Here is a 24,248-nt window from a genome sequence, read left to right as displayed (position 1 = left end):
AAAAAATTAAATGAAAACAATGTAATGTATGAAACCAAGAAGATTATTTATGTATGTATTTATTCAATGTAGGTTTTAATACATTGATATATATATATATATATATATATATATATATATATATATATTTGACTGTATTTATGCATACATTTTCCTTGAACTTCTGTGAAGTGTAAAGACATAAGTCTCACTGCACGTAATACTTGAAGTTTCAGAACAGGATCGGTAGAAGCGTAATGCTACCTGGTACGGTGAGCAGCTCCAGCTGGGCATAGAGGAAGTCGCAGAGGCAACGCCGCGCGATGATCTCGGCGTGCGTGTCGTTGAGACAGGTGCCCGTCTCGCTCATGTGTTCACCGTTGATGCACTTGGTGCCGGTGGCCACAGAGATGACGGTGCTGGACTCCATCTGCGGGCCGCTGGTCATCACAACCCCAGCCAGGACCTTGCGGCGTGAGTGGGTCGGGTCGTTGGCTATCAGCTCTGCGAACCTGTCTGTCACCAGGCTGCCGAGCCCTCGCCGTCACTCCCGTGGCCACCGAACCCACACTCCACTCATTCTCTACACACCTAGAAGCTATAAGTTATTTTAAATTTATGTGGAACACTGTTATTCATGTAGAGCTATTGAGTGATTACTCTTTGAATTCATTTCCACAATGTTCTTAAACATAAAAATTAGGAAAACTAAGTAACATAAGATGCTGAAAAACTATGATAACACATTTGGATACAAGCCAGCCAACAAACCAAAAATAAACAATTATAAATTTAAGGTCTATTCCTAACACAAAATATTAACAAAGCCCTAAAATGTACAATACAGTAAAACCTGTTTAAGACGACACGGCTTAAGAAGTTTTCCCACCTAAAACATCAGGATAATATAGCACCAAAAGTTTCCCATGCCCTTAACCTTAACAACTCTCATTTAATACATTTTGGGGTTATTAGATTTTCCTGCTTAAAAAGCACTAAATGCATGGCACAAATAATTATGTTCATGTGGATAAGGATATTGTAACCCATTTTGAGAAACAGATGTGAGTACACTTAAATCCTTATAATTTTGTTTATGTTAACCTATATTAGCTTATTATAAACTTATAAGGATGATACAGTAAATAACAACTACCATAGAGACCAGGAAAAATTGTGTGAATTTAAGAAAAATTACTTAACACTATTAAACAGTGGGAAATGAGTTTTAATGCAGTTTAATATTTCAGGAAATTATGAACTTGCAAATATCTTTGAAAATGATTGTATTCACAAATTTTTGTATCCATTCAAAAATATTCATTAATTTTGAGTTATTTTACAGTCTTTTTATACTTAATTATTAAATAGATGATCTGGGAACACAGCGTGACAACAAAAGATTATATAATTTTGTTCTTAATAGCAAACATTTTAAAAATAATACCTCAATTTTGTTTGAACATGTTTTTTTTAATCTTTAAGAAAAGAATTGCGGTTAAAAAAAAAAAAAAAAAGGAACATAAAATTTAAAATGTGTTTAAACCAACATGCACGTATCACATCCCAGCCACAGATTTGAAATAAAGAATAATGAAATGGTGGAATGAAATAGCATCACCTGCTGAAGTCTTTCATTTGTAACAAATGCCTATTTAATCATTTCTGCATCAACTAAATACATTTTCTAAATGGTTAATAAGTATATCACAACTACAAAGTATATACAATCCTAAATGGTTACTAAGTATATCACAACTACAAAGTATATACAATCCTATGTCTCCAAGTTTATCAGTGAGGTTTCACTAATGTAATTATTTCCCTCTATGTAATTCCATTTAGACTTTAATACTGTACATTTTACGAAGATCGCAACTATTTAACCCATGAAAATTTCTTTTTTATTATTTACAATTTTAAGAAGTTTTTCTGCTTAAGAAGCACGTTTTGCTTGTTTTTTTTTTTTTTTTCCATTCTTCAATATTTTATTAAGAGAGTTCTACTGTACCTTACAAATAAACATAACTCAAAGTAATTGAAACATGTTAAAATTTGGGCAAGTCGGGTTTTTATCCCAGCCTTGAGTAATAAAATAACAGATTCTTCACAGTTATCTGGTGATTTCAATTTACAAACTATAAAGCTCCAAAGACTAAAAATTTCATAAAAAATAAAATGTGTTAACTGGTAAATATTATATGTTTACTTAAACATATAAACATGGACTTTATTTTAATGTTGAATTAAAAATAGTTTTTTTAAGGCTGATATAAAAATATTTGATAAGCATCAATGCTTGATAGGTACTTTTATTCTAATTTTATAAATTACTTATACAAAACCAAAAATTATTTTGGCATTAGTTTAGGTCCACATCTGAAAATGTTCCCAGACCACTCAAACACAGCATGCACACAGCTAAGAGCGTGAAACACTCCTAAAAATACCAGCAAGAGCATTCTGAATGACGAACATTTACCTGGCAATCTGGTCAGCGAGGATCTGTGGCAGAACCATAAGATCCTGGGAGATCATGGACCCAATGGGTGTCATAGACCCAATGGGCGTCATGGGACTCACGAATGGACTCGCAAATGGAGAGGAGAAGGGGGTGAAGTTCATGTTGTACAGCTTGGTCAGGGCAGACTTCGCAGCGGCAGCTTTCCCCAGCTTCTTGCTCGGACCTGCAACAACATGCAACACATCCCCACACAAATCTTCTGTGAGCACCAACACTTGTACACAGTTCTGAAAAATATTTTTACAGGAAAGCTAATAAATTCAAAAGTAATTTAAGCATAGTATGTATAATTCTTTCAAATATCTCTTTGGAAAATAAAATTTATAATTTGTTTGAACACAAATTTTGTGCTCATAATACCAATATGAAGTACTGTTCTCAACGTCCCAGTAGGTCCACTAGTGCCCATGGTAAGGATGATAATGAAAAAGGCTACTGCAAAATATAATCATTAAGATGTTATGGTACATATAACCTACATTTTAACTTCAGTTGTAAGGCATGGCTCTAGCTATAACTCACAGAAATATCAGGGTGAGAGCACTATCAGTTGCTCCTTAACGCTGATGATACCTGCTGGACTGCAGAGTTGAACGAAAGTACACTCAACCACTTGAAATGGCTTAACCAAATGCCAAGCCAGCCTACAAGACAATGGCAATGAAAGCATGTGATTACTTTAATAATGTATTTTGATGAGAAACGTGACACATCAGCAAATTTTTTTCGAATGAGGTGTAGAAATAAATGAGCAATCGTTATTTAAACGAAATAATTTTTCTTTAGGCATATGCCATTGCTGGTTACAATGAGCATGCCTATGTCATAAGACACCTCAATAACAAACAAAAAAAGATGAGTATGGAAAAACAGAAAACTAGCCAAAATCAGCCACTGTATGAAGTTAAAAGCATAGACAGTACAGAAAATTCTGTGGAAGGAATTAGCCAGAAAATATAGCTCTAAAATTTTCCTCACTAATTCCTTCCATAGAAATTCCCCCATTGCAAGAATCATTCAAGGAGCGTATTCAGAAGAAAGTCTGTGGCCTGCTGCCCGACCATAAGGGCAGATTGATCATTCCCAATTGGCCCAACGTATGAGGCAAGTTGAGCTGGGGCAAGACATTGGTAAAGCTATGTTATTGGTTTAGATGTGAGTACTATCTAACACCCACCAGATCAGCTGTCATTTTTCTACCTTGTGAAAAATTTGAAGTCAGAAAATTCAAACCCAAACCACCTAAATACAACAGATGAATAGGAACAAGATTATATAGTGAATTGCGATAAAGCCAAAATAACACCAAAAAGCATGCCAATACACTATATAACACCAAAATGCAAGTAAATACATCATAAAGAAATAGAATACAAAAAAAAATCATAAAATTAATCAGCATGTTTAATTAAAACTCAACCCTCGTTACAAAAATGTAACCTTCAATACACTGAAGTAAATGACTTAAATTACTTGGCATGAAGTTAGTACCAAAATGTAGTACTAAATAAATTTGAATTTTTTTTTGCTTTTTCGATATTACAACTGTAATTAGTAACAAATTTTTACAATATACTACATTGGAACATTTTACAACCGCATGCATTTTACAAGCGCATATTCAAACATACAAATGCACTTGGTGATTTACTTTAATTGTTTCCAGCCATTAAGACATGCTTATTACAAATCATATTGTAAAAGTTGTGCCGCCAACTAGTATTTTTGGCACAATTACCAATTTGAATTTTTTTTTTCAACTCAAATAATGTTTCCAATCATTCCTCTGCTGCATGAACTTAAACTTGTTCCTCCTCATGTACACTCCCATCAACCTTTTCAGACTCGTCTCCCCTAGTTTTCCCAGCCTCTACTATTCAATGACTCAGCAGGGTGATCCCATTATTCCCGCCTTGACGCCGGAAGTCTCCTGTAATTCGTCCCCCATTCGTGACGAGAACTGCTATGATCTGTGAACTCTTAAGACCAGACAGTTCCTAGACCTCACCTGACGCGAGCACTCCTTGGCATGATCGCGAATCATCTTCGCCAAAGTATAGTCACGCCTACGGGTCCTGTAGACCACAGTTCCCACTGGCACCACAGTTTACCCCCCCCCCCCCTTCCCGGTTTTTTTCCTGGGAACGTCGCCCCGGGTCTTTGACCGGCCGGTAACCCTGACCAGGCGCCACCTCTCCCCAAGGCCACGGCAGTAGTACATGAAGTACATACTTATGCCATCTAGCGGCAGTTTTGCGAATCTCTTCCCCTGGGAGTTTGAACGCCCGCGGAACGCCTGCCCTTTGGAGTCTCCTGCAGTAACCAGTACTGTAGTTCCTCCCTAGGCCACCAGAGCGCTGGCTTAGTCTGTCCCATAAGCCTTAATGCTGCTACCAGCTGATCCGCACAAGTCGATCTCTACTCAGTCCAGCCACACCTCAGTAGGTCGCGTTGACATCGGGCAGTACAACAACTTCGAGATATGGAAGTCTGCCTTTCCTCGTCAAGCACCTCGTTAATGTTTGGAACCTTTCGGTTCGAGAGCCGAAGGACCCCCCCCACCTTTTTCTCCCATTAACATCACTTTTAATTAAGAGTCTCGCCATCACAAGCTCACTGCGCGCCGCGATTCAGGACTGACTGCATAGAACGAAACGTCATCGGGACACCTCACCGTTTCTCTTAAGATGTGATCAGATTAGCCAAGGGATATTTCCCAACATAGTAGTGTTTAGGCGTTAGACAGTCCCCGTAATTCTAGCTAAAGTAGTCATGTATTAGTCATCGTAGATATTTCTTTTTGAGAATCATGGATCATCCGCGTCGCGCTTGTCTGCTCAACCAGCAAGCAGGCACTGGAAGACATTACCCTGTTTGGTGAGTTTTTACCACCACCCCTCCCCCACCTGTCATCGTAACTAGAAGGCATTTTCTGCCTATTCCACCTACTGTCTGTGATTCAGTCCTAAACATATGTGTTTCGATCTGTTCACAGACAGGGACCAAGTAACACAGTACAAGTTCTGGACCAGGCACCGAGTACCAAACCCGGGTACTTTTCCAAGGAGAGGATCAGCCTCCATCGGGGCAGTTGACCCAGGCCCTCCGACATCTCATCAGCTGTCCCACTACATCCAACAATCTCCGAAACGCCAGCCTTTCTATTTTTTTGTAAACCTTTTTCGGACTAGCATCTAACCACGACGTTTCTTCAATCTGAAATCAAGAACCTCACTACGATAATTTAATGTGTTTACTTATTATGAACTGTAATTAAAAATTGTTAAATCTACGTATGTTAATTCTCTAATAAGGGCCGGCCCATTCTTGTACCCATTCTTATAACCATTGTTGTACCCATTCTTGTATTAATGTAATCTAATTTCATGTTGTTTATGGTTTCTGTTAATTAAATCACATGTTGTAACTCTATATTTTGACAAATAACCAAAAGTAAAATAAAAACAGAGAAACTAACGCCTGGACGAAATCATTGTTTCACCTTCTGGAACTAAAAGATCCACTCGTTCCCCTCAGTCATCAGGTGAGAGTGACGAGGCAGAGCAAAGTGCATTATATATATCAGTCAAAATAATACTGTTTTGGCGACGTAAGTATTTTTGAACAAGTATGTGTCATATTTATTGATAATTGTGCTCTCTTTATGAATAAACAGAGGTATTAAAATTAAAATAAAACAACTACCCAAAATCGCTTGTTTTAAATATGAAATTAGCCTGAAAATAAAACCATTAAATCTTGTCTCTACAAATGAGTGGTCTAATCACTACACAGCATTGCCTCTGATAAAAAAAAAGGGCATTTATATACAGTATTGATATTACCATTTATTTTAGGAACACATTTCTCTTACTTAAAAACTTCAACATTTAGTTAAAAAGACTCACCTTTGCCTTGAAATGTTTCTCCACGTACTGTAACACTCATAGTGAACTTGGCATATGGCTCCCCATTCTCAGAGACACAATCGAACCTTATGCCTGGTTCTAATTCATTCAACAGCATGACTGGACTTTTGTCAGGAGTAAGCACGGGAGTGCGTATCTTCCCCATGTTAAAAAAAGCAGGACTGCCTGCATCTGCTCCCTGAAATTAAGGGCACTGCTAAAGAACACATCTCATTGTGAATAATTTGTTAGTATTGTTACATTAAGAGCCACCTTCAATAAAAAGAGTACTGATGGTCTGTCAAAGCAACAATAATAAATTAGAAGCATCAGTAAGTTGATGTTAATTTAATTTTTACTAGTGGTATTAATTATAAAAAAATGAAAAGAAAGAATTGAAACATTAATTCCATTCCTCAAATTTATTTTTACAATTCCTTATAGGTATGAGTACTGGTTTATAAAGGATAACAAATTGTTTTGGTTCTTTGGCAACATTCATTGATTTTCCCATCAAGAATGGAAACAAAATTTTTTAAATGTTATGCCATTTAGTGTTATTATTCTGTAAATAATAAATATCTACCCGATAATATTATGTATAATAATTACAAAAACCTTGACTACATATGCAAAAACTTTGCTTACATTATAATTTTATAATAATAACTGATCTTAAATTCAACATAACATAGAATATGAGAAAAATAGGAGTATGACATAACCACGATTAACACAAATTGTGGAGTATACAATAAACTCAAACGTACTGACATTAAATATACAATAAATCCTAATATGTAACTTCACTGCATAGTATAAAACAAAGCCGCTTCCCGCTGTCTGTCTGTCCCTGTGTATACTTAGATCTTTAAAACTACGCAACGGATTTTGATGCGTTTTTTTAATAGATGGAGTGATTCAAGAGGAAGGTTTATATGTATAATACATGCATAATATAGTAGAGAAACACTGATAATTTTAGAGGTTTCTAATGTAATGTCGTAAATAGACACATTTTTTGCGCTTACATTGCAAACGCTGGCTAAACCCTACGAGATAGATCAAAATAATGTACTACAGTAGTGTACACCTTAAAAAGGTCTACAAAAAAGTCCACGATGGTATATGTCTATCTCTTAGGAACAACCCACAATAACAAATTTTTGATCCTTTACTTTTAACGAGAAATAATGGCTTATTTACGAAGCGATTTTAAGGAATACAGCATTATTCCTTATCCAATTAAGTACCTTAAATACATTGTGCATTTAATATAGATCAATATGGCCCTTTACAGCATGTAATTTAAATGAATATTTTGGAAGATATTACAGATTTAAAATGCAGGGACATAGCGGTTGCGGCAGTACCGGCCGGGGGGCCGGCGGCGTGTGCCTATATTGCAATGACCATTAATAAATCACAGGGTCAAACTTTCAACGTTGCAGGCTTAAAATTGAGCGTTGAGTGTTTTTCAAATGGCCAATTATATGTCACTCTTTCAAGAGTAACCTCTAAACAAAACATGTTTGTATTGTCTAATGACAAAAAAGCTGTGAATGTTGTGTATAAAAACATTCTGTAGTATATTTAGTATCAGCATTGCACCCGTGCGAAGTTGGGCGGGTCGCTATATGAATATAAAGTAAACCCTAATATAAAATTATATATACACACACACATATATACACACATACACACACACATATATATATGTATAGTCCATCCACGGTAACCTCCTACTTTTTTAAACGAACCTTTGAAAAAACACACCAGGATGCAGCATGTTTGGTTCGTTTGCAAAAATACTTTCCATCATATGCATATGCATTAACACTAAATTACCGTATAATGATGTTAAATAAAATTTTACAAAAAAAGTAACTATCTATGTACAATATTATTAATATTAATGATCTCGCATGTGTGTAAATGAAACAGTGAGAGAAGTGGTGTGTTGGCAATGATTAGAACGAAATAGTTCCATAGCCAAAATATATATTTTTTGACTTTCCGCGTGTATTTAAGAATTTGTTTGGGTATTTGTTAAGTTTGAACATTTTTTTAAATCTCTGGTGAAATAAAAACGTTATGTTAACGGTAAAAAAATATTACGTGCCGAAACCGTGGTCGCGCATTAATAATGTTAATAGTCACTTGTTTGTTTTCTCTTTCAGCCGTTTGCACTCTTTACGCCATATTGCAGTGTGTTTTAATATATTACTGACCGTGAAATAACGTACAGTTTGTGTTTCAGGATTTTGTGTTAATATTGTGTATTTTAACTTTGTTATATTATTTATTATCTACTATTGTAATGATGGAATTTGTTATCGTTTTGATATTTTGTGTGGTTCTTGTGATTGCTGTAATGGTAATTGGTTCCGGGATGGGGAAAGCTACTTCTTCGCAGCGTCAGATGGACATCATTAACGTCGCTCAGAACTTATATGTTTTAATTAGGAAAGGCGACTTGAAGAAATGTGACGTTACGCAGACGACAGCGTTTCTTCTCAACATCGCAAAGTCAACTGTTCTCAAGTAGGCTTTTTTCGTTTTCATGCACGTAAAAAAAATATCGACTGTGTCCTAAGTATTGTCGGCCTGTGTTTTAACTCACGAGGTTTTTTGTGTTTTATTTCCAATTTATAATTTTTGGTGTGAGACAACACCGCCATGTGGCGTCTCTGTTGAAAAGTTAACCTAAAATCATATTAGGCCTACTCAGGTCCTAACAATAACAATATAGGCACTTTCAAGTATTTTTATGGGTGTGATACACGTTTGTTTATAACGATGTTTATAAACTTTATGATAGGTTTAACTATAACATAAGGGAGTGATTTTATAATTTGCATTTAATTAGTTTTTCATCTGTTTGGGAGATCACAAAATAAATAAAAAAACACTTCATTAATTTCGTGGACAAAGTCTGTCATGTTTCCATTTAGTGACCACAAAGCAAATATTTGTGACAAAATGCCATATTAGGAACACTGCCTAACTGCGTATTGTGAACGGGTCCCCGGAAAAGTGTTATGACAAATGTTTTTTTTTTTTTGGTTAGGTACTACAAGAAAGACATTGAAGAAGTTTCAACACCAGGAAAAAAGAGGAAAAAAAGGCCACAGGAAGGAAAGTCACTTGACACAGTCGACGATTTCACAGTAAATGCAATCAGGAATGCAATTTACAGGATGTACGCTGAAGGTAAAAATTTGATACTGAAGAGTAGTTTCAATATCACTGGGGTAGGCCCTACTTAATTGTATTCATTTCATATATCCATATGCAGATTGACCGGTTCAGTTTTTTTCCCGATATAATCTGTCCTTTAAAAATACTTAACATTTTTGGGTGGTTTGTTAGGTTTCTTTATTGATATGGTATTGATATATAGAATATTGTGCAACATATGAAATAGGTACACGTCCTTTTAAGGTTAGGTTAAAGATAGAAAGAAAATTGTTACATTCTAAAACTACAAGTAATGTTTATATCGTTATACACAGTATACATATTAAATAACCTCAACTTTTATGATGTATCAGAAGGTTAAATAATGACTATTTCCAGTATCAATAATATCCAGTTGTGCGCTTTAGCAGTAATTGGTTACAAATTAGTGAGTTGTGGTCTAAGCAAGCATGGTTATTAAAAAAAAATTGGGATACTTAATTGGCTAAATTGTACTGTGTGGCAGGGTCCAGTACAATATATATTCTATTGCAAAATAGTGTCATGCCCCGCCTAACCCTTTAGAAAATATAGGGGTATTGTTATTTTATAAACAATAGGCCTACTTAATTGTAATGAAGTATCATATGAAAACACAACTTAGCCAGACAAACTGTGTGTTAGTGTATGAAGTAACAGAAGGTTATAAAACAGTAAAAGTTTAGTATCGCGTATCCGATTCGATACATTGATCCTGATCGCATGATCCTGCAAATATTGATCCTGTGATTGATGATGCTTGCTTTTCTAATTTATTACGTTTAAAAATCCTGTACAAAACCAAAACTAAAAACCTGTGATATAGTAATGAGTTATGATTTAAAGTTGAATAATAATGAAAATATATATGTTTTATTAAACTTATGATAATTATTCTTGCTATACCACAATATTTGATTATGTTCAGGATCTTTGATCTGAATAAATGAAAAAAAACATGCACCACACAATCAATAGGATGTACAGGTTCATGCATAAAGATCTAGGGATCACATGGGATACACGATACAAAACATTTACCTATAACACAGTGTAGAGCTTGTAACTTATTGATTGCTAAATTGAATGCTGAAATACTAATATTTTACACAACTTCAATACAAACGCGCAATATAATCGTCATATCATTGCAGACAAAAATACTGCAATGTAGAATTCCTCTAAGCAAACTACAAAATTTAAATTAATTTAAAAGTATTTTTGAAATGTAAGTTTATTAAAACTATTTAATAAATGTAAATTGTGCACTTAAATTATCTTCTACGGGGTTGTGGTTTCGCTTAGTTTTGTGTACCTCTGTTATTTCATGTATTGTTAATGTATGCAATAAATTTACAGGTTTGAATGTTACAGTCGACACCATTTTGAAAGAAATCAGGGAAAGACAAATAGATTATTATGGTGGAAGATCAAGTCTTCATAAATTGTTAAAGAAGATGGGATTTTCATGGACAACTGTTGATGGACGAAAAGCTTTGATAGAGAATGAAAACATAGTATTGCAGCGAATAGATTTCTTGAGAAAGTATAAAGAAGAAAAAGAAAGAGGTGCCAATTTCATATTTGTTGATGAAACATGGATTTTCCAGAGAGGCAAGGCATTAATTTATTTGAAAATTTGTTCTGTGGTCCAATACAAAGTATTTCATTTCCATTTCATATATTTTTCAGGAACTGTATCAAAGTCATGGCAGGACAAGAGTCTACAATCTGCGAAGAGACGTACTGTTGGAGATGGTAAAAGGTTTATTGTTGTTAATGCTGGAGGGCGCACTGGCTTTGTGCCAGGAGCAGGATTACTTTTTGTTTCAGGTCAGAAGACTGCAGACTACCATGGCGAGATGAATGGGGAAACTTTCTTGATGTGGTTTGAAGACATGTTGGTGCATCTTGAGGAACCCAGTGTCATCATAATGGACAATGCTTCATATCACAGCACCCAGGTATGTGCAATGGTAAAGCAGTGTCTTTTTATTGCTCAAATTGTAATGTGAAAAATTTACATGTGTTTATTATTGTGTACCTATAAGTACGAATATTCGAGACTAATACATTTTGCCAGCAATAATTGTTATCTTAATAGTATGCCTACACTACATTTTGATAAACTATAATGTTTGAGCTGAAATTGATTACACACACACACACACACAGATATATATATATAATGTAATTGAATTACATCGTAGTGCAAACTAATTTAGTAGAGGGTTTGAAATACCAAATAAAATTTTTTTATTGCAAATAGCATTTGAAAATGACATAATTACTTGTTTGGTTATGAATGCTCTGTTGCCCTACTTAATAAATTAAAATAATATTTTCAAAAAAATTTCTAGTCACTAAACTAACATGCTTTGTTAAATTTAGAAATTCATTACGACAATATGCCAAAACACATGTTTGCTTTGCATAAGTACAGTAGAACCCTGTTATAATTTGTTTTTAAGGGGCTACAAGAAAAAAAAACATAAGCAGGAAATTCAATTTAGTACTTTTTAGTGTGGATTTATTGCCAATGGACTCAACAAGCTGCATAAAGATATATTTTATGCTCCAATTTGCTTGTAGCAAGCCAAAAACAATTTTTCTTTAACATCATGGTGCTTCCAGCTTCTATCTGCTTTGTCTTTACTTACACATTGTCTCATTGCTGTAAAATTGTCTCATTTCTGTATAATTGTCATAATTCACGACAGTGTTTACAGTGGAAATGCTTAAGTCCAGTTCTTTTGCCACTTGAACATGTGATTTAAGTGAATACATTTGAAAACACACAGAATGGCTAAAAATTTATGAATTTATTTGTTTTCCAAGGGTGTCAACAGGCAGTTAACTGCTAACATACACATATACATAGACAGTATAGACAAAGGTTTTTAATTTTTTTCGTCTTCTAAAATTTTATGAAGTGAACATTACAAGCACGAAACGCATAATTTGTGAAACATTATATCCAGGAATTAAATACATTGTCCTTATAGGGAAAATATTGGACTTGAAAAATAATACATTATAGGCAGGAAAACTTTATAAGCAGTAAAATTGTAACAGGGTTCTACTGTCATGAATTCTTATCAGCTACTTGAGTATTTAGTTAAATGTTGGCATAACGTAGGTTGAGAAAACACCTACAACGAACTGGACCAAGGATGCACTGATCGCGTGGCTGGAGAAGAATGAGATAAAACATGAAAATAATTTGTTGAAAGTGGAGCTGCTGAGAATAGCTAAACAAAACAAGCCCCGAATACTGTATATTATTTCGTTTTTTTTACAGCATTTCTTTAAAAGTGAGATAGTTGCAAAAAATTACGTTCTTACGCCTTGTTCTAACACACTTTTCAGATATGAGGTAGACGAGTTGGCTCGTAACTATGGCCACAAAATTCTACGACTCCCACCCTATCACTGCCACTATAATGCAATCGAACTAGTTTGGGCTCAATGTAAACACCATTACAATAGTAACGTGGGGCGGGCCAAGAGATTTGACAATGATGCAGTTGCAGCCATCTGGAAAGAGGCTCTTGATGCTTCCACACCAGAGAGGTATTTTCATGTTGCATGACCAATGGGGTATTCCTTTTGAAGTAGAAATTGTTTTATTTTCCTGTAGAACATTCCTCAAGCTTCAGCAAAACCCTTACCATACATTTTTACATAATACGTAAGTATTGTTGCCTAGCAGCCTGGTCCTACCATTCCTTTTGATAACTTTGTGTGCTAGTGTGTGTATAGTGTGATTATCATTTTGTGTATATTCATATACCAGTAATACAGTTTTAAAACAATTGGTAAAAATAAGTGGTTTGAATTTGTGTAGTTGTCGTTTTGAAAATGTGTTGCATGTATGTGTTTGTGTTCGTGTTTGTAATTTTATTCCCATGTGATTCATACATATCTGTGTAGTTTCTAGATCTAACAGTGGTGACTTATTTGCAAGGTTTTTTTTTTTTTTGTAATTGCAGTCCATTTGCAATTGTTTCATTTCCATAAATAGTTTTGTATTTATTAGTAATTGTGATATTACTTTCTGTTATGCTTAATCTTGTGTCAATGACTTTAAAGTTATGGTGGGTTCAGTGCTGTAGGCAGATTTCAATATTCAGATAAAATTTCAACGTAGAGAATTTTAAATATTTTCATCTAGCGAACTTGAATAGGTATTTACACATGTAGTTCTTGCACATTAGTATTTTCAAAAGTTATGTTATTATAGTGAAATACATATACAGTAAATCATCAAAACTATTCAAAAAATTAAATTTTCGCTATATCTCACTGTTTTTGTCTGGGACAAATTTTAACCAAAAACAAACACAAAACTTATGAAATAAATATTTTATCATATGCATTCTAAGCCTTTATTGATAACATAGAAAATATTTACAGCTTTATTATATCTTGAATAAACCACTATAATTTTTTTTTTCAGATAACATAAAACAAAACATGTTACTTCAAGTATTAAATAATAGCTTTGATAGTTGAGGAAAACACATTAAATGAGTTTTGTTGTGTTTAAAAATAGTTTCTTGTGGAGTGAGTTCAAAATTGTATGTAATAAAGAGCATGCCATGCATTGTTTACTATGCCGTTTTGACAGAAACAAACATATTTTGTTATAGAGTGGTTTTTGCTATAAACAGGTCATTTATATAGAGGTTTTACTGTATACATTAATTTTTTTAGATGGGCGAGGTGTGTGGATCACGTGGAGAAGCTAATTCAAGCAGACTGGGAGAGAGAAGTCCACATAGACAGCGGCACCATTCCTCCACTCATCATCCACCTCGGCAAGGATAGTTCAAGTGAAGACAGTGACAGCGAAGAATTTGAGGTTATGACACAGCAAGTAGATGGAGACAGTGAAGTACTGGCAGTTCCTCTTGATGATTTACCCGGGTGTTCTTATTGAGGTCTGTATGTAATAAACACCTGGGCAACTGTAAGTATTGGGGTTTGAAACATTTTTTTTTCTTTTATGCATTCCCATTAAGTATGTTGATTACTGGAACTTTATGTATTAACTTTATATTACACATATTATGATAAATTTATAATAAATTTCATTTCTGGATTCGTATAGGTGTATGTGAAACATTTTATTTTGTTGTGTGTCTTCATTTTTCAGTGAACTTACTTGGAAAACAAAAAGCCAGTCCCCATCCAGGGCCACAAATAAATAATGCATATAAGTGGTATAGAAATTACTGTGAATTCTTTACCACAATTTTACTGTTCATAAAATTATGATTTTGTCTAATAAGTATACTCAGGAAAATGTATATAACCATATTTTTATTTGTGGCCTTAACCGGCAAAATGGTAGGGGTTTATTAAATAAAAGAAGAAAATTCATTTTTAAATGTTTTCATCTGAATTTGTTAATTTTATTAAACCTTCAATCCTTAGTCTTTTCCAGATTGCTTAGATGGACAGCCATATGTATAATTTACAATACTTTTTTTTTTTCAGATGCAGAAAACTGTGTTGAACTGTACTAAAGGATGATATTTATTGCTTACATAAATGTTGTAAATTTATATGTTCTCCTAAAAATTTACTTTAAATTATATGTTATTTCTTTAGCTAACAAACTTATTTTTTAATATTTTTACCATTGGGTATCATAAATGTTATGAACATATACATGTATACTTAGATCATATTCAAATTACTTTATATATATATATATATATATATATATATATATATATATATATATATATACACACATACACACACACATACACATTGTTTTGACAGCTGGTGATTGTAAACAAACCATTTGACATTTGTCACATGGCAATGTTTTTGTTTACATACGGCGGAAGGATACATAGTGACATTAAAGTAGATCCGGTGAAAAGCAGGGCTTCAGAAAAGTAGGAGGTTACCGTGGATGGACTATATATATACATGTGTGTGTATTTATATATATAAACACACATGTATACATACATACACATAATCTTAAGTTTAACATAAAATGATAACATGAAATTGAATATAAAGCAAACACCCAATTTAACAAATAATGATGGAAAAAAGGCTAGACTAAATATAAGTTGACCTAAAGTATAGTATATAGGGGTGGATTACTATTATACTAAAGAAAAAATTTCAGTGAAATTAAAAAAAAAATGTATCCATTAAATTTTATTAAGTAATGAACTATGTATATTTACTACAATCATCCATAAGAAAATGAAAATGGGGTAAACTTAGGTTTAAAATAAAAAATCATAGATGGTTATTTACTGGTTATGAATTATATTGAACATAAACACCCCAAGCAAAACATATTAACCCTTCAAGTTATGATGTTTTAGCTCCAAAAGAAAAAAAAATCTATTAAACATAAAATTGTCAATTTCCATATGATTACATGCTAAAATATCAAGGAACCAGCCAAGGTTTATGGTAAAGTACCATTCTAGCATTTAACTGGATGGATCTCAGGAAACCATGAAAACCTAAACTGGAAAAAACCCAAAAGCTAATTGGGGAATGCTTCTGAACTTAAGTACTCCCAAACTATACTTAGTATTTCCTACCCAACTGCAGAACCTCCCCGCTTATCCTCTCTATGACAGAAAATCTGGGAATGCACAAACTTCATGGTTAGTTGCCACACCCACCTGACTGGTATTGTTCACTGCGGGAGACAGGCAGTCAGAGTTCAGTGACTCAGAAGGCTGTCCCACGTTGAACAGTGTCCTTTCCCCCTCTGTCACATCACTTGTGAAGTCCATGTTGAACATTGGCATTTTTATCATTTTTTGCACTTCTGGAGCATCCTTGAACTGCACAAAAGTCCGCAGAACAGCTTCCGCTGCTGCATGCTTTGCCAATTTTTTTGAACGGCCTTGGCCTTCGAACTTCAGACCATCAACCTGAAATGGTCAACATGCTTTCCACTAAAATTTCCATTCACCCACATGAAGATCTGCATTTAAATTACAACACAGTGTAATACGACATAGCAATATACAAATTGCAATGTTATCATTCTGATTAACTCTATGTTAACCAACAGTGCCAGTCCGATATAAATAATGAACAAATTTGTTGGATCAAATTTTGAAATGATAAATTATATATTGTGATTAAATTAAAGACCAGGCCTATATATATTTGACTCTGCTTTAAATTAATACATGGTAAGTTTTTGTATTTCTTACATTTAATTAATGGTATTTGATAATTGGATAAGAATTACTAACAGCAAATGAATTTATGATTAAAATACATTCAGTTTGAAGACATTAAGATATTGCCCAGTATGAAAACTTACTGACACTATTTGGTACTAAACCAAAATATTGATAATTTGCCTGTGTTTTCACATATTTTCCATTCAGCCTATACCTCATCACCACTGCTAATTTCAGGTGAGAATTTGTAGCTGTTCTGAACAAGCTGTACCTCCTGTTGATTTCTCAAATCCTGTGTATTCCCCTATTTTAAATGTTTTTACAAATTCACTCTGTTTTTCTACCTGTCTGGTTCCCATAACTGTCCTTTTCACTTTTGTGGTGCATCCTTGTTCCAAATGACCTGCTTTCGAGCAAAAGTTACAAATCAAGTGCCGATGACTGCAATTAACTGGAGAATGTTTCATGTTGCAACATCCGACTGGTTTTTTCCTGCTAATGCCTAGTTTACATGGCCAGTTTTGTACTATTTACCATCTTGTTCCACTCCGATTGTGATGTGTTTTACAAACTGACTTGACATCTTTACTATCACTGCAATCTCCATTGCGTCTTAAGATGTTAATACATTCTTTCCTTTTCCCGACTACCCCATGACATACCTGATAATAGTGACAAGTCGGAAAAGTTATAGTGCACCAAAAGCTGATGCAATTCAGCTACGTACTATGAGACCGTCTCACCTTCTACCTGATTTTATTTGTGGAACGAATAGAGTCCATCCACCAGTAGCACCTCAAGCATTAAGTTTTGCGCAGCTAACAAAGTTACCAGAATCTACAATTCTGTACTACACAGTGTAAAAAAACTGCCTGTTCCTCATCCTACGTAATTCTGTTTTAGTAGCTCCACAAATTGTTTATACTTGGGGCAAATCTGTCCAATGAAAATAATAATGCCATTGTATTTGACTGATTCTGCTATGGAAGTAAATATCTATTTCTGTGTATTTTCCAATTACCTTATTGCCAAAATTTTATATAATTTGATTTATTAATTTGTTTTCTGTTCAGTCTTACAGCCACATGCAGAGATCTTAATTTTCTCTTCCATTTAGGGTACCTTAGAGTAACATTCTTAGAGTACTGTGCAAAGACACTAAAAGGCCAGCTCGCTCCTTTACTTCAATAAGTAAAGGCTAGCCTTGATCTAAACAGTGAAGAAAGCTGAATGTGACAAAATCATACTTGAACCTCAGTAACATCACGATAGTTATAAACCAATAGAAAGAATTATGTTGTTTGTAAGCTACTACTTACGATTGATCTTGCAATGACCCAGGCTACTGCTCTTCTACTTGCTACACAGTTTAATTAATGAGTATTGTTGTCTAATCATGTTCAGTACTATGGCATGATTTAAATAACATATTTTTATTCCTTTTAAGAGGTATTACTGTGTTTGCATCATGTTTTATAATCACACTTTACATTGGTTCATGCGTTTCAAGGTGTTCTGACAATTTGTTTGCTTTATGGTGAATAAGCCACTTTAAGGTAATTTTACTTGCTTGATTATTTGTTTTGTATAGTTTTTATGCACTTTCACATTTAAAAAAAAAGTATTTCTTGTCTTTTTTATTGATAAATGTGTTTTAACATAATTTCCTTTCACATATTTTTGTCACGGTTCTTTGTTTGACCCAGCAGGTGCAATAGTTTGCTAGGTGCGTAATAATTAGAAAGACAGTGTTCTGTAACTATGAGAAAGGACTCTGTAGTTGGTCAAAGTGCAGTTGCCATGTGCCCTGATTGGCTGATATTTTTCGAAGTATTTATGTGATTGGTTAAAAATGTCACCAGGCTCTGTGATTTTTTCTTGTAATTTTTACCAGAAAGCCTTGTTGCTAGAGTTAGGAAATTGTTATACTGCTGTTTGTGTGAGTGCTGTGCTGTGATTGGGTGGTGAGGCCACACCTTCGGGTGGTATGCAGCTGCACGTAGCCTTGTCAGTCAGCATCTAAACAAGGTACCGAGAGGTCGGGTGTCGGGCGGTGGCTCAATAACTATATATTAATGGTTTGAAGAGAGAATTTCACGGCTGTAGTCTGAGCGCTACCGTGTATTATCAATCTTTTAGGTGTTTTGGAACTTGCAACTAGAATTTTGTGACCACAGTCATTGGTATTAGCCCAAACAAGGATTGAGTAAACTTTGTCCATTTTTCTGGGGACAGGAGTCCTTTGGCTTGTACAGTGAGTTTGTGTGCAACCACAAGATTTACTTGCAAACTATAAATATTGATCCATTGGCCCTGTGAACGGTCAACTTGTTTGTTTTGGAGACAGTGAAGAGGTTATGTGCTACTTGTTTGTAGATTCTAGATGTATTTGTTCTCGTGGTCAGAAAATGGAGGCCATGATTACTGGAGAGTTTTCATGAAATATTAATAAAATACAGTCAAAACAATTTTTGTTAGAGAGACGTTATTTCAGCAACCAATCGTCGACAGTAAAATTTCTTTCGGAACCTAATAATTTTCAGCACCCTATTTATTTATTCAACAAGTTAATGAATGTACACACAAGACAGAAATTTCAGCAAGTTGGGCGGTCTAGAGTGCGACAATCTGAAATATAGCCTCAGCTAGAAACTTAATTATTTGTAGTGAATATGTAGCCTACTGATATTTGATAGTTTCGAAATACAAATATTATACTTGTACTTTTTAGACACCATTTTATTTCTATTTAAAATGCTGTATTAAGTCCAAAAAAAAGTAACTGTGTAAGCTCGGCATTTCATATTCTCATCTTCAATTATTAAGTATGGTTGAACTACAAAATATTTTAGCAATTTCCATAAAAGATACATGGGATTAAAGTTTTTCTGTAAGTTAGCACAGCATGTTACAGGTAGTGTGAAATAGCTTACTTGGAAAAGTGTCACAATGAGTTGAATTGTCTCGAGAGGTTTTCATTTGACTAAAATGTATATATTTTTTGCTTTATTTGTTGGTCATAAAACATTTTGCTCTTAACCAGATAGAAAAATAAGTGTCAATGCTGGTTTAGCGGTGTTGGAAACATGTTTATAACACATTTACCATTTTAAATATTACTCATTATTCTTCATAGAGAGGGTATTTGTAAGTATTTTTTAATGAAGAAGTTTTAGTTTAGTACATTATGATAATGAAATTAAATGTGTGTACCTTCTACTTTGCTACGAAAAGAAGTCTGATGGAGATTTCAGACTAAAAATCGGATTGGGGTGTGGGAGGAGATTTAACTAAAAAGCAGTTGAGGAATAACTAATGTTTGTAAAACCTGAAAACTCCATTTTCAGAATTAATATTTTTACCCTGATGTTTAACACCAACCTTTCCCTTGTATTTACCTTCAGCAAAAATATTAAAAATAATCTTTTTCTCAATCCAGTGCATATGCAGGGCTGTTGTTACAGATAGTCCTACCACATAAAACAACTTATATTTCACAAGGTACAAACTCATAACATTTCAAGGATTTTATAGTAACCCTGTTCCATTAATGTGTACTTATAAGTATCCTGAACAGAATATGTAATGTAAAATTTTTTATTTCCCCACTTACTATCATTTAGCAAACAAGCGAAGCTTAGTTACTTTTTATTACTGATAGGCCTATGATAAAAACAGTTTTTATTTGTAATAACTAATTCATTGAAATTTGAAGGGTGTTTTATCACCTGAGTATAAAATTCACACACAAGTATGCCCTTATGAAGCAATGAGTACAAGAAAAGAATATATTATTTCTATTTTTTAACACTTTAATTATTAGCAGTTCTTACACATATAATTTGGTAATTCTGAAGGAGAACCTCTCGTAAGAGGGCATTGTAATACCTACTTACTTCAAGTAATTTACCAGTAGTTTACACTGTTTTAAAGAGTGGTTAAGTAGGGTACGTACATTAAAACCTTAAAATAGTTGGTTAAGTTGGCTTAGGTTAGTTGAATAAAAATTACTGTGGAATCATGAATAACTTTAGATATGGCTTTCTTCATTTGAAATACGTTGAAACTGAGTGAACACTTGGTTAGGTTTCGCTATCTACAATAAAATTAATATTAAATAGTTAAGAAGTTTGGTTATGATAAGTTAACTACCTACATTTTAAATTATATTCCTAACAATTTTTTTTATTATTCTTACAGTATTTTTAATGGCGGTAACCTAACCTAACAAAACATTTTTTAAGTAGTGTGCCAATCATGTGCATTATAGGCACCCTTTTTTTAATTTTAAAATAATTGAGTTATGTTTTTAACTTTTTTTACTTAAATTCTTTGCTCCCTGCCATTTTATAAAGCCCCATGTACGACCGGGCCAATTCTTTTTCAGCATGTTCCCCCCCCCCCCCCCCCCCATCCCCCCACTAACTGGTTCACAACTTCGCCAATGCTACGTTGCGACTTGGAGTGCTGCCTGAAGCGCCCCGGTCCCATAACCCCCGCTTGCTGTCATGTACTAAGTCTCGTTACATGAAGCCATTTCGTGACCAGACTTGTGGAGGCAAGCAGACATTCAGCCCCTGGCGACTTCCCCGAAGTCTCGCAATCAGCAAGCTTGGACAATCAGCCTGGTCAAATTCTTGGTGCGGCAGACACGTCGTGGTGTTTCATCGCCTCGGTTCTCACGAACCTTGCAGAATTTCCCCCTCTCTCGCAAGTCCCCTCGTCCAGAACCCAGGCCGGGTCAGTCACCGGTCATAACCCACAGCCGCTCTCACTCTCTCATCCGCACACCCTGCCGGCAACGAGACGAATTAAGATGCGCCGGACTGCTAAAAGACGTATCCGCGATCCATCTAGCGGAAGCGAGAGACACTAACCCCTGGCTGTCTACCTGAGGGCAGCACTGTCGCACCCAACGGAACTATGTTCAAGCTGAATCGACCGTCGACCTGACCGCTCGCCGGGTGAGTTGAGTTCCCCACTTCTCCGTCCAGAATGCGCTGGCCAAGGATGCCAACTTCGAGTGTCTATGGCGACGAGCGCCGATGAATACCGAAGGCTCCCCCCACCCTCTTTCAAGGGAGACTTGGCCTTTTAATTTAGCGCCCCAACCGTGCCCTGAGGTCACTTTTTCTTAGGGCAGCCAACCGCGAACGTCTCCGGTCAGAGACTCTCCTGACTTACGCGAGAATTAGAAGACCGCCAATCAATCATTTGGAAAGTAGTCTACTACAGTTAAGGCCTCAAGTGCCGAATTACTATTTTTAGCTTTTAGTTTGCCTTAAGTAGTTGCCAGTTAATTTTTTTTTTCCTTCTTCCAACTTTCTTAGTAACCATCATGGTTTCCAAAGCCAACCGTGTGCTACCGCGTCTGTCTACGAGGCGGCAGCCAGGCAGCTGAGTTCTCCCCGCAGTGTGCGGGTTCGAGAGCACCCCTGGAACCCAGTTCGTTCTAGAACATCCCACATCAAGATTTCAGCCCAGCAGTTTCACAAAACCCGGTGAAACACCTTCGTCATTTTACTATCTCTCTCTTCTCGTCGTCTGCGGCTCACTATGCTTGACCGCCAACATATATATCAAGTCTACCTAACACCCGTGCTAGTTTATAGACGTTTTTATTTTGTTATTTTTGTTTTATTTTATATTTCTGAACTGTAAATTTATAACTTCAAGTGCTAGCCAATGCAACGAAACAATTTTGTGTAATTATATGTTAACCTTCATAAGTAACCCTGTTGAGGCCTGGGCTGATGGTCAATTTTTTTTCACCTTTTTCAAATAATGTTGTGTTAAATTTGTAATATGCAAACCATACAAAAATTATGAAAGCACTGTCAAAATAAAATAGAACATCAATCAGAATTTAATCTGAATGAATCAAATAGCTTGCCAACCAAACCTCTGTTTCTCATTTATAAGCCTTACGATCCTCTCCGCCATCTGTAAGCTCACAGGGGCGGTAATAAATTCTTGTTCACCCTCCTTAGTGCCCCTCTGAAGTATTATTGACTTATATTTTTATTATAAGTTTATCTTTGCAGTACGTTTCCAAATTTTTGTATCTTATAAGTTTCTCTAAGAAATTACTTAAGGCTAAGATCCTGAGTTTCTCCCGAGCGCGCAAAGAAAGAACACAACACACGTAGTTCCAAAATTCTCGATAGAGAGCAGTAGCTGTACGGATGAGCTATGGAAGGGTGAAGGGGGTTCTGGTGGAGGAGTAGGAGGAAAGAACGCGCTTTTCTTAGAATTCCTTATCGCCCAGCGGGGTGTCATGTTCTTCAACGAGCTGGAAAGGGGGGTGGGGAAGCCAGCCAACTGCCTGCCTCGGAGAGAGGTAAGATTTCCGCTCGGTTTTCTCTGTCAATTCTCCCCAGACTTCTTTGACCGCTCGATCCTCAGTGCGTAAGAGGATAAATATTACTATTTGCAGTACATTTCAGTTCTAAACCCGTATGTAACCGTATGCAATCCAGCAGAATTATAATAAATACTAATTTTGTGCATACATATGCAAACAAATATAAAGAACACTTCATTTATACGATAAACATATTGTACATTTTACCGCGGCGAGTTGGTGGCGAAACTGTTAGATTTGGTCTCTTCTGCAAATTACGCAAGATAAAGTTTTTAGTTATTTATTATAGCATATTCAACTAGTTTGACATGCTTATACTAAATAGGCTAATCCTTGAGATGACACAAGAACTCTCGTACACAGCTGACCACTACAATCAGTGAGGTTGGCCAGTAATGCAGTTTTCCTTCCCGTAAAAAAAATGTCTTGTTATATACTGTACAAAAAAGGGTTTGCGCTTTTACAGGTTTTCTTGCTTTACACATTTTGCCACACATATATGATTGAACATCTAATTACGTGACTTTCTGTTTTAAAGTGGTATTTTTTGATATATGATTTAAATTTATAGTTTTCTGTACGACGATATAAAAATGACAGTTTTATACAATCAATTTATATTTTTAGGTCAATATATGTCCACACAATATTGCAGCTTATTGCACTAATTTTAGTTGTTTGAATGTCCTGTTGTAAAGTGGTATTTTTTGATATATGATTAAAATTTATGGTTTTCTGTACGACAATATAAAAATGACCTTTTTATACAATCAATTTATATTTGTAGGTGAATATATGTCCACACAATATTGCAGCTTATTGCACTAATTTTAGTTGTTTGAATGTATTATGCATGTAAGTATGTATATACGAGGATAGAGCTGAAGCATTTTCTGGTTTGCTTTTAGCCGACCTGCAGCTTGTGGCTTTCAATGACCCCTTCATTTTTATTTATCATGTATGATTTTTGAAATCTATGTCATTAGTTGCTCAATGACCCTGGCATTCGTCATAATTTTTTCTTTTAAAATACGTATTTAAAATTTACAAAATATGGTCTCGTGTAGTAA

At 34.9% G+C, this 24,248-nt stretch overlaps 2 protein-coding genes across 3 annotated transcripts in view; one reads left to right on the top strand and one right to left on the bottom strand.

The window, feature by feature from the left end:
* LOC134530764 (double-stranded RNA-specific editase Adar) overlaps window positions 1-24,248 on the bottom strand; it is a 99,053-nt gene that overhangs the window by 54,644 nt on the left and 20,161 nt on the right. For both annotated transcript variants that reach the window (XM_063365925.1, XM_063365926.1), the window contains exons 5-8: window positions 16,299-16,553; window positions 6,412-6,610; window positions 2,462-2,666; window positions 244-506 (exon numbers count right to left, since the gene is read on the bottom strand). In XM_063365925.1, the coding sequence (XP_063221995.1) occupies window positions 244-506; window positions 2,462-2,666; window positions 6,412-6,610; window positions 16,299-16,553 (922 nt within the window). The remainder of the gene's footprint in view (window positions 1-243; window positions 507-2,461; window positions 2,667-6,411; window positions 6,611-16,298; window positions 16,554-24,248) is intronic.
* On the top strand, window positions 8,611-15,131 carry LOC134530765 (uncharacterized). The gene is made up of 4 exons (XM_063365928.1): window positions 8,611-8,955; window positions 9,482-9,624; window positions 10,990-11,594; window positions 14,347-15,131. The coding sequence occupies exons 1-4, from the start codon at window positions 8,732-8,734 to the stop codon at window positions 14,458-14,460; spliced, it is 1,086 nt and encodes a 361-aa protein (XP_063221998.1). The 5' UTR covers window positions 8,611-8,731; the 3' UTR covers window positions 14,461-15,131.

Source organism: Bacillus rossius, chromosome 3 (genome assembly GCF_032445375.1).
Source record: "Bacillus rossius redtenbacheri isolate Brsri chromosome 3, Brsri_v3, whole genome shotgun sequence".
NCBI classification, from domain to species: domain Eukaryota; kingdom Metazoa; phylum Arthropoda; class Insecta; order Phasmatodea; family Bacillidae; genus Bacillus; species Bacillus rossius.
Note: the sequence above shows the minus strand (reverse complement) of the source record. Positions and strands in the feature narration are given on the sequence as shown.

What these genes read in the sequence shown, in the direction of transcription:
- LOC134530765 (XM_063365928.1), top strand. Translation starts at nt 8,732, where the DNA reads ATGATGGAATTTGTTATCGTTTTGATATTTTGTGTGGTTCTTGTGATT. An exon ending in GCAAAGTCAACTGTTCTCAA is followed by an intron (nt 8,956 to 9,481) that starts GTAGGCTTTTTT and finishes TTTTTTGGTTAG; the next exon opens with GTACTACAAGAAAGACATTG. An exon ending in CTTCATATCACAGCACCCAG is followed by an intron (nt 11,595 to 14,346) that starts GTATGTGCAATG and finishes TAATTTTTTTAG; the next exon opens with ATGGGCGAGGTGTGTGGATC.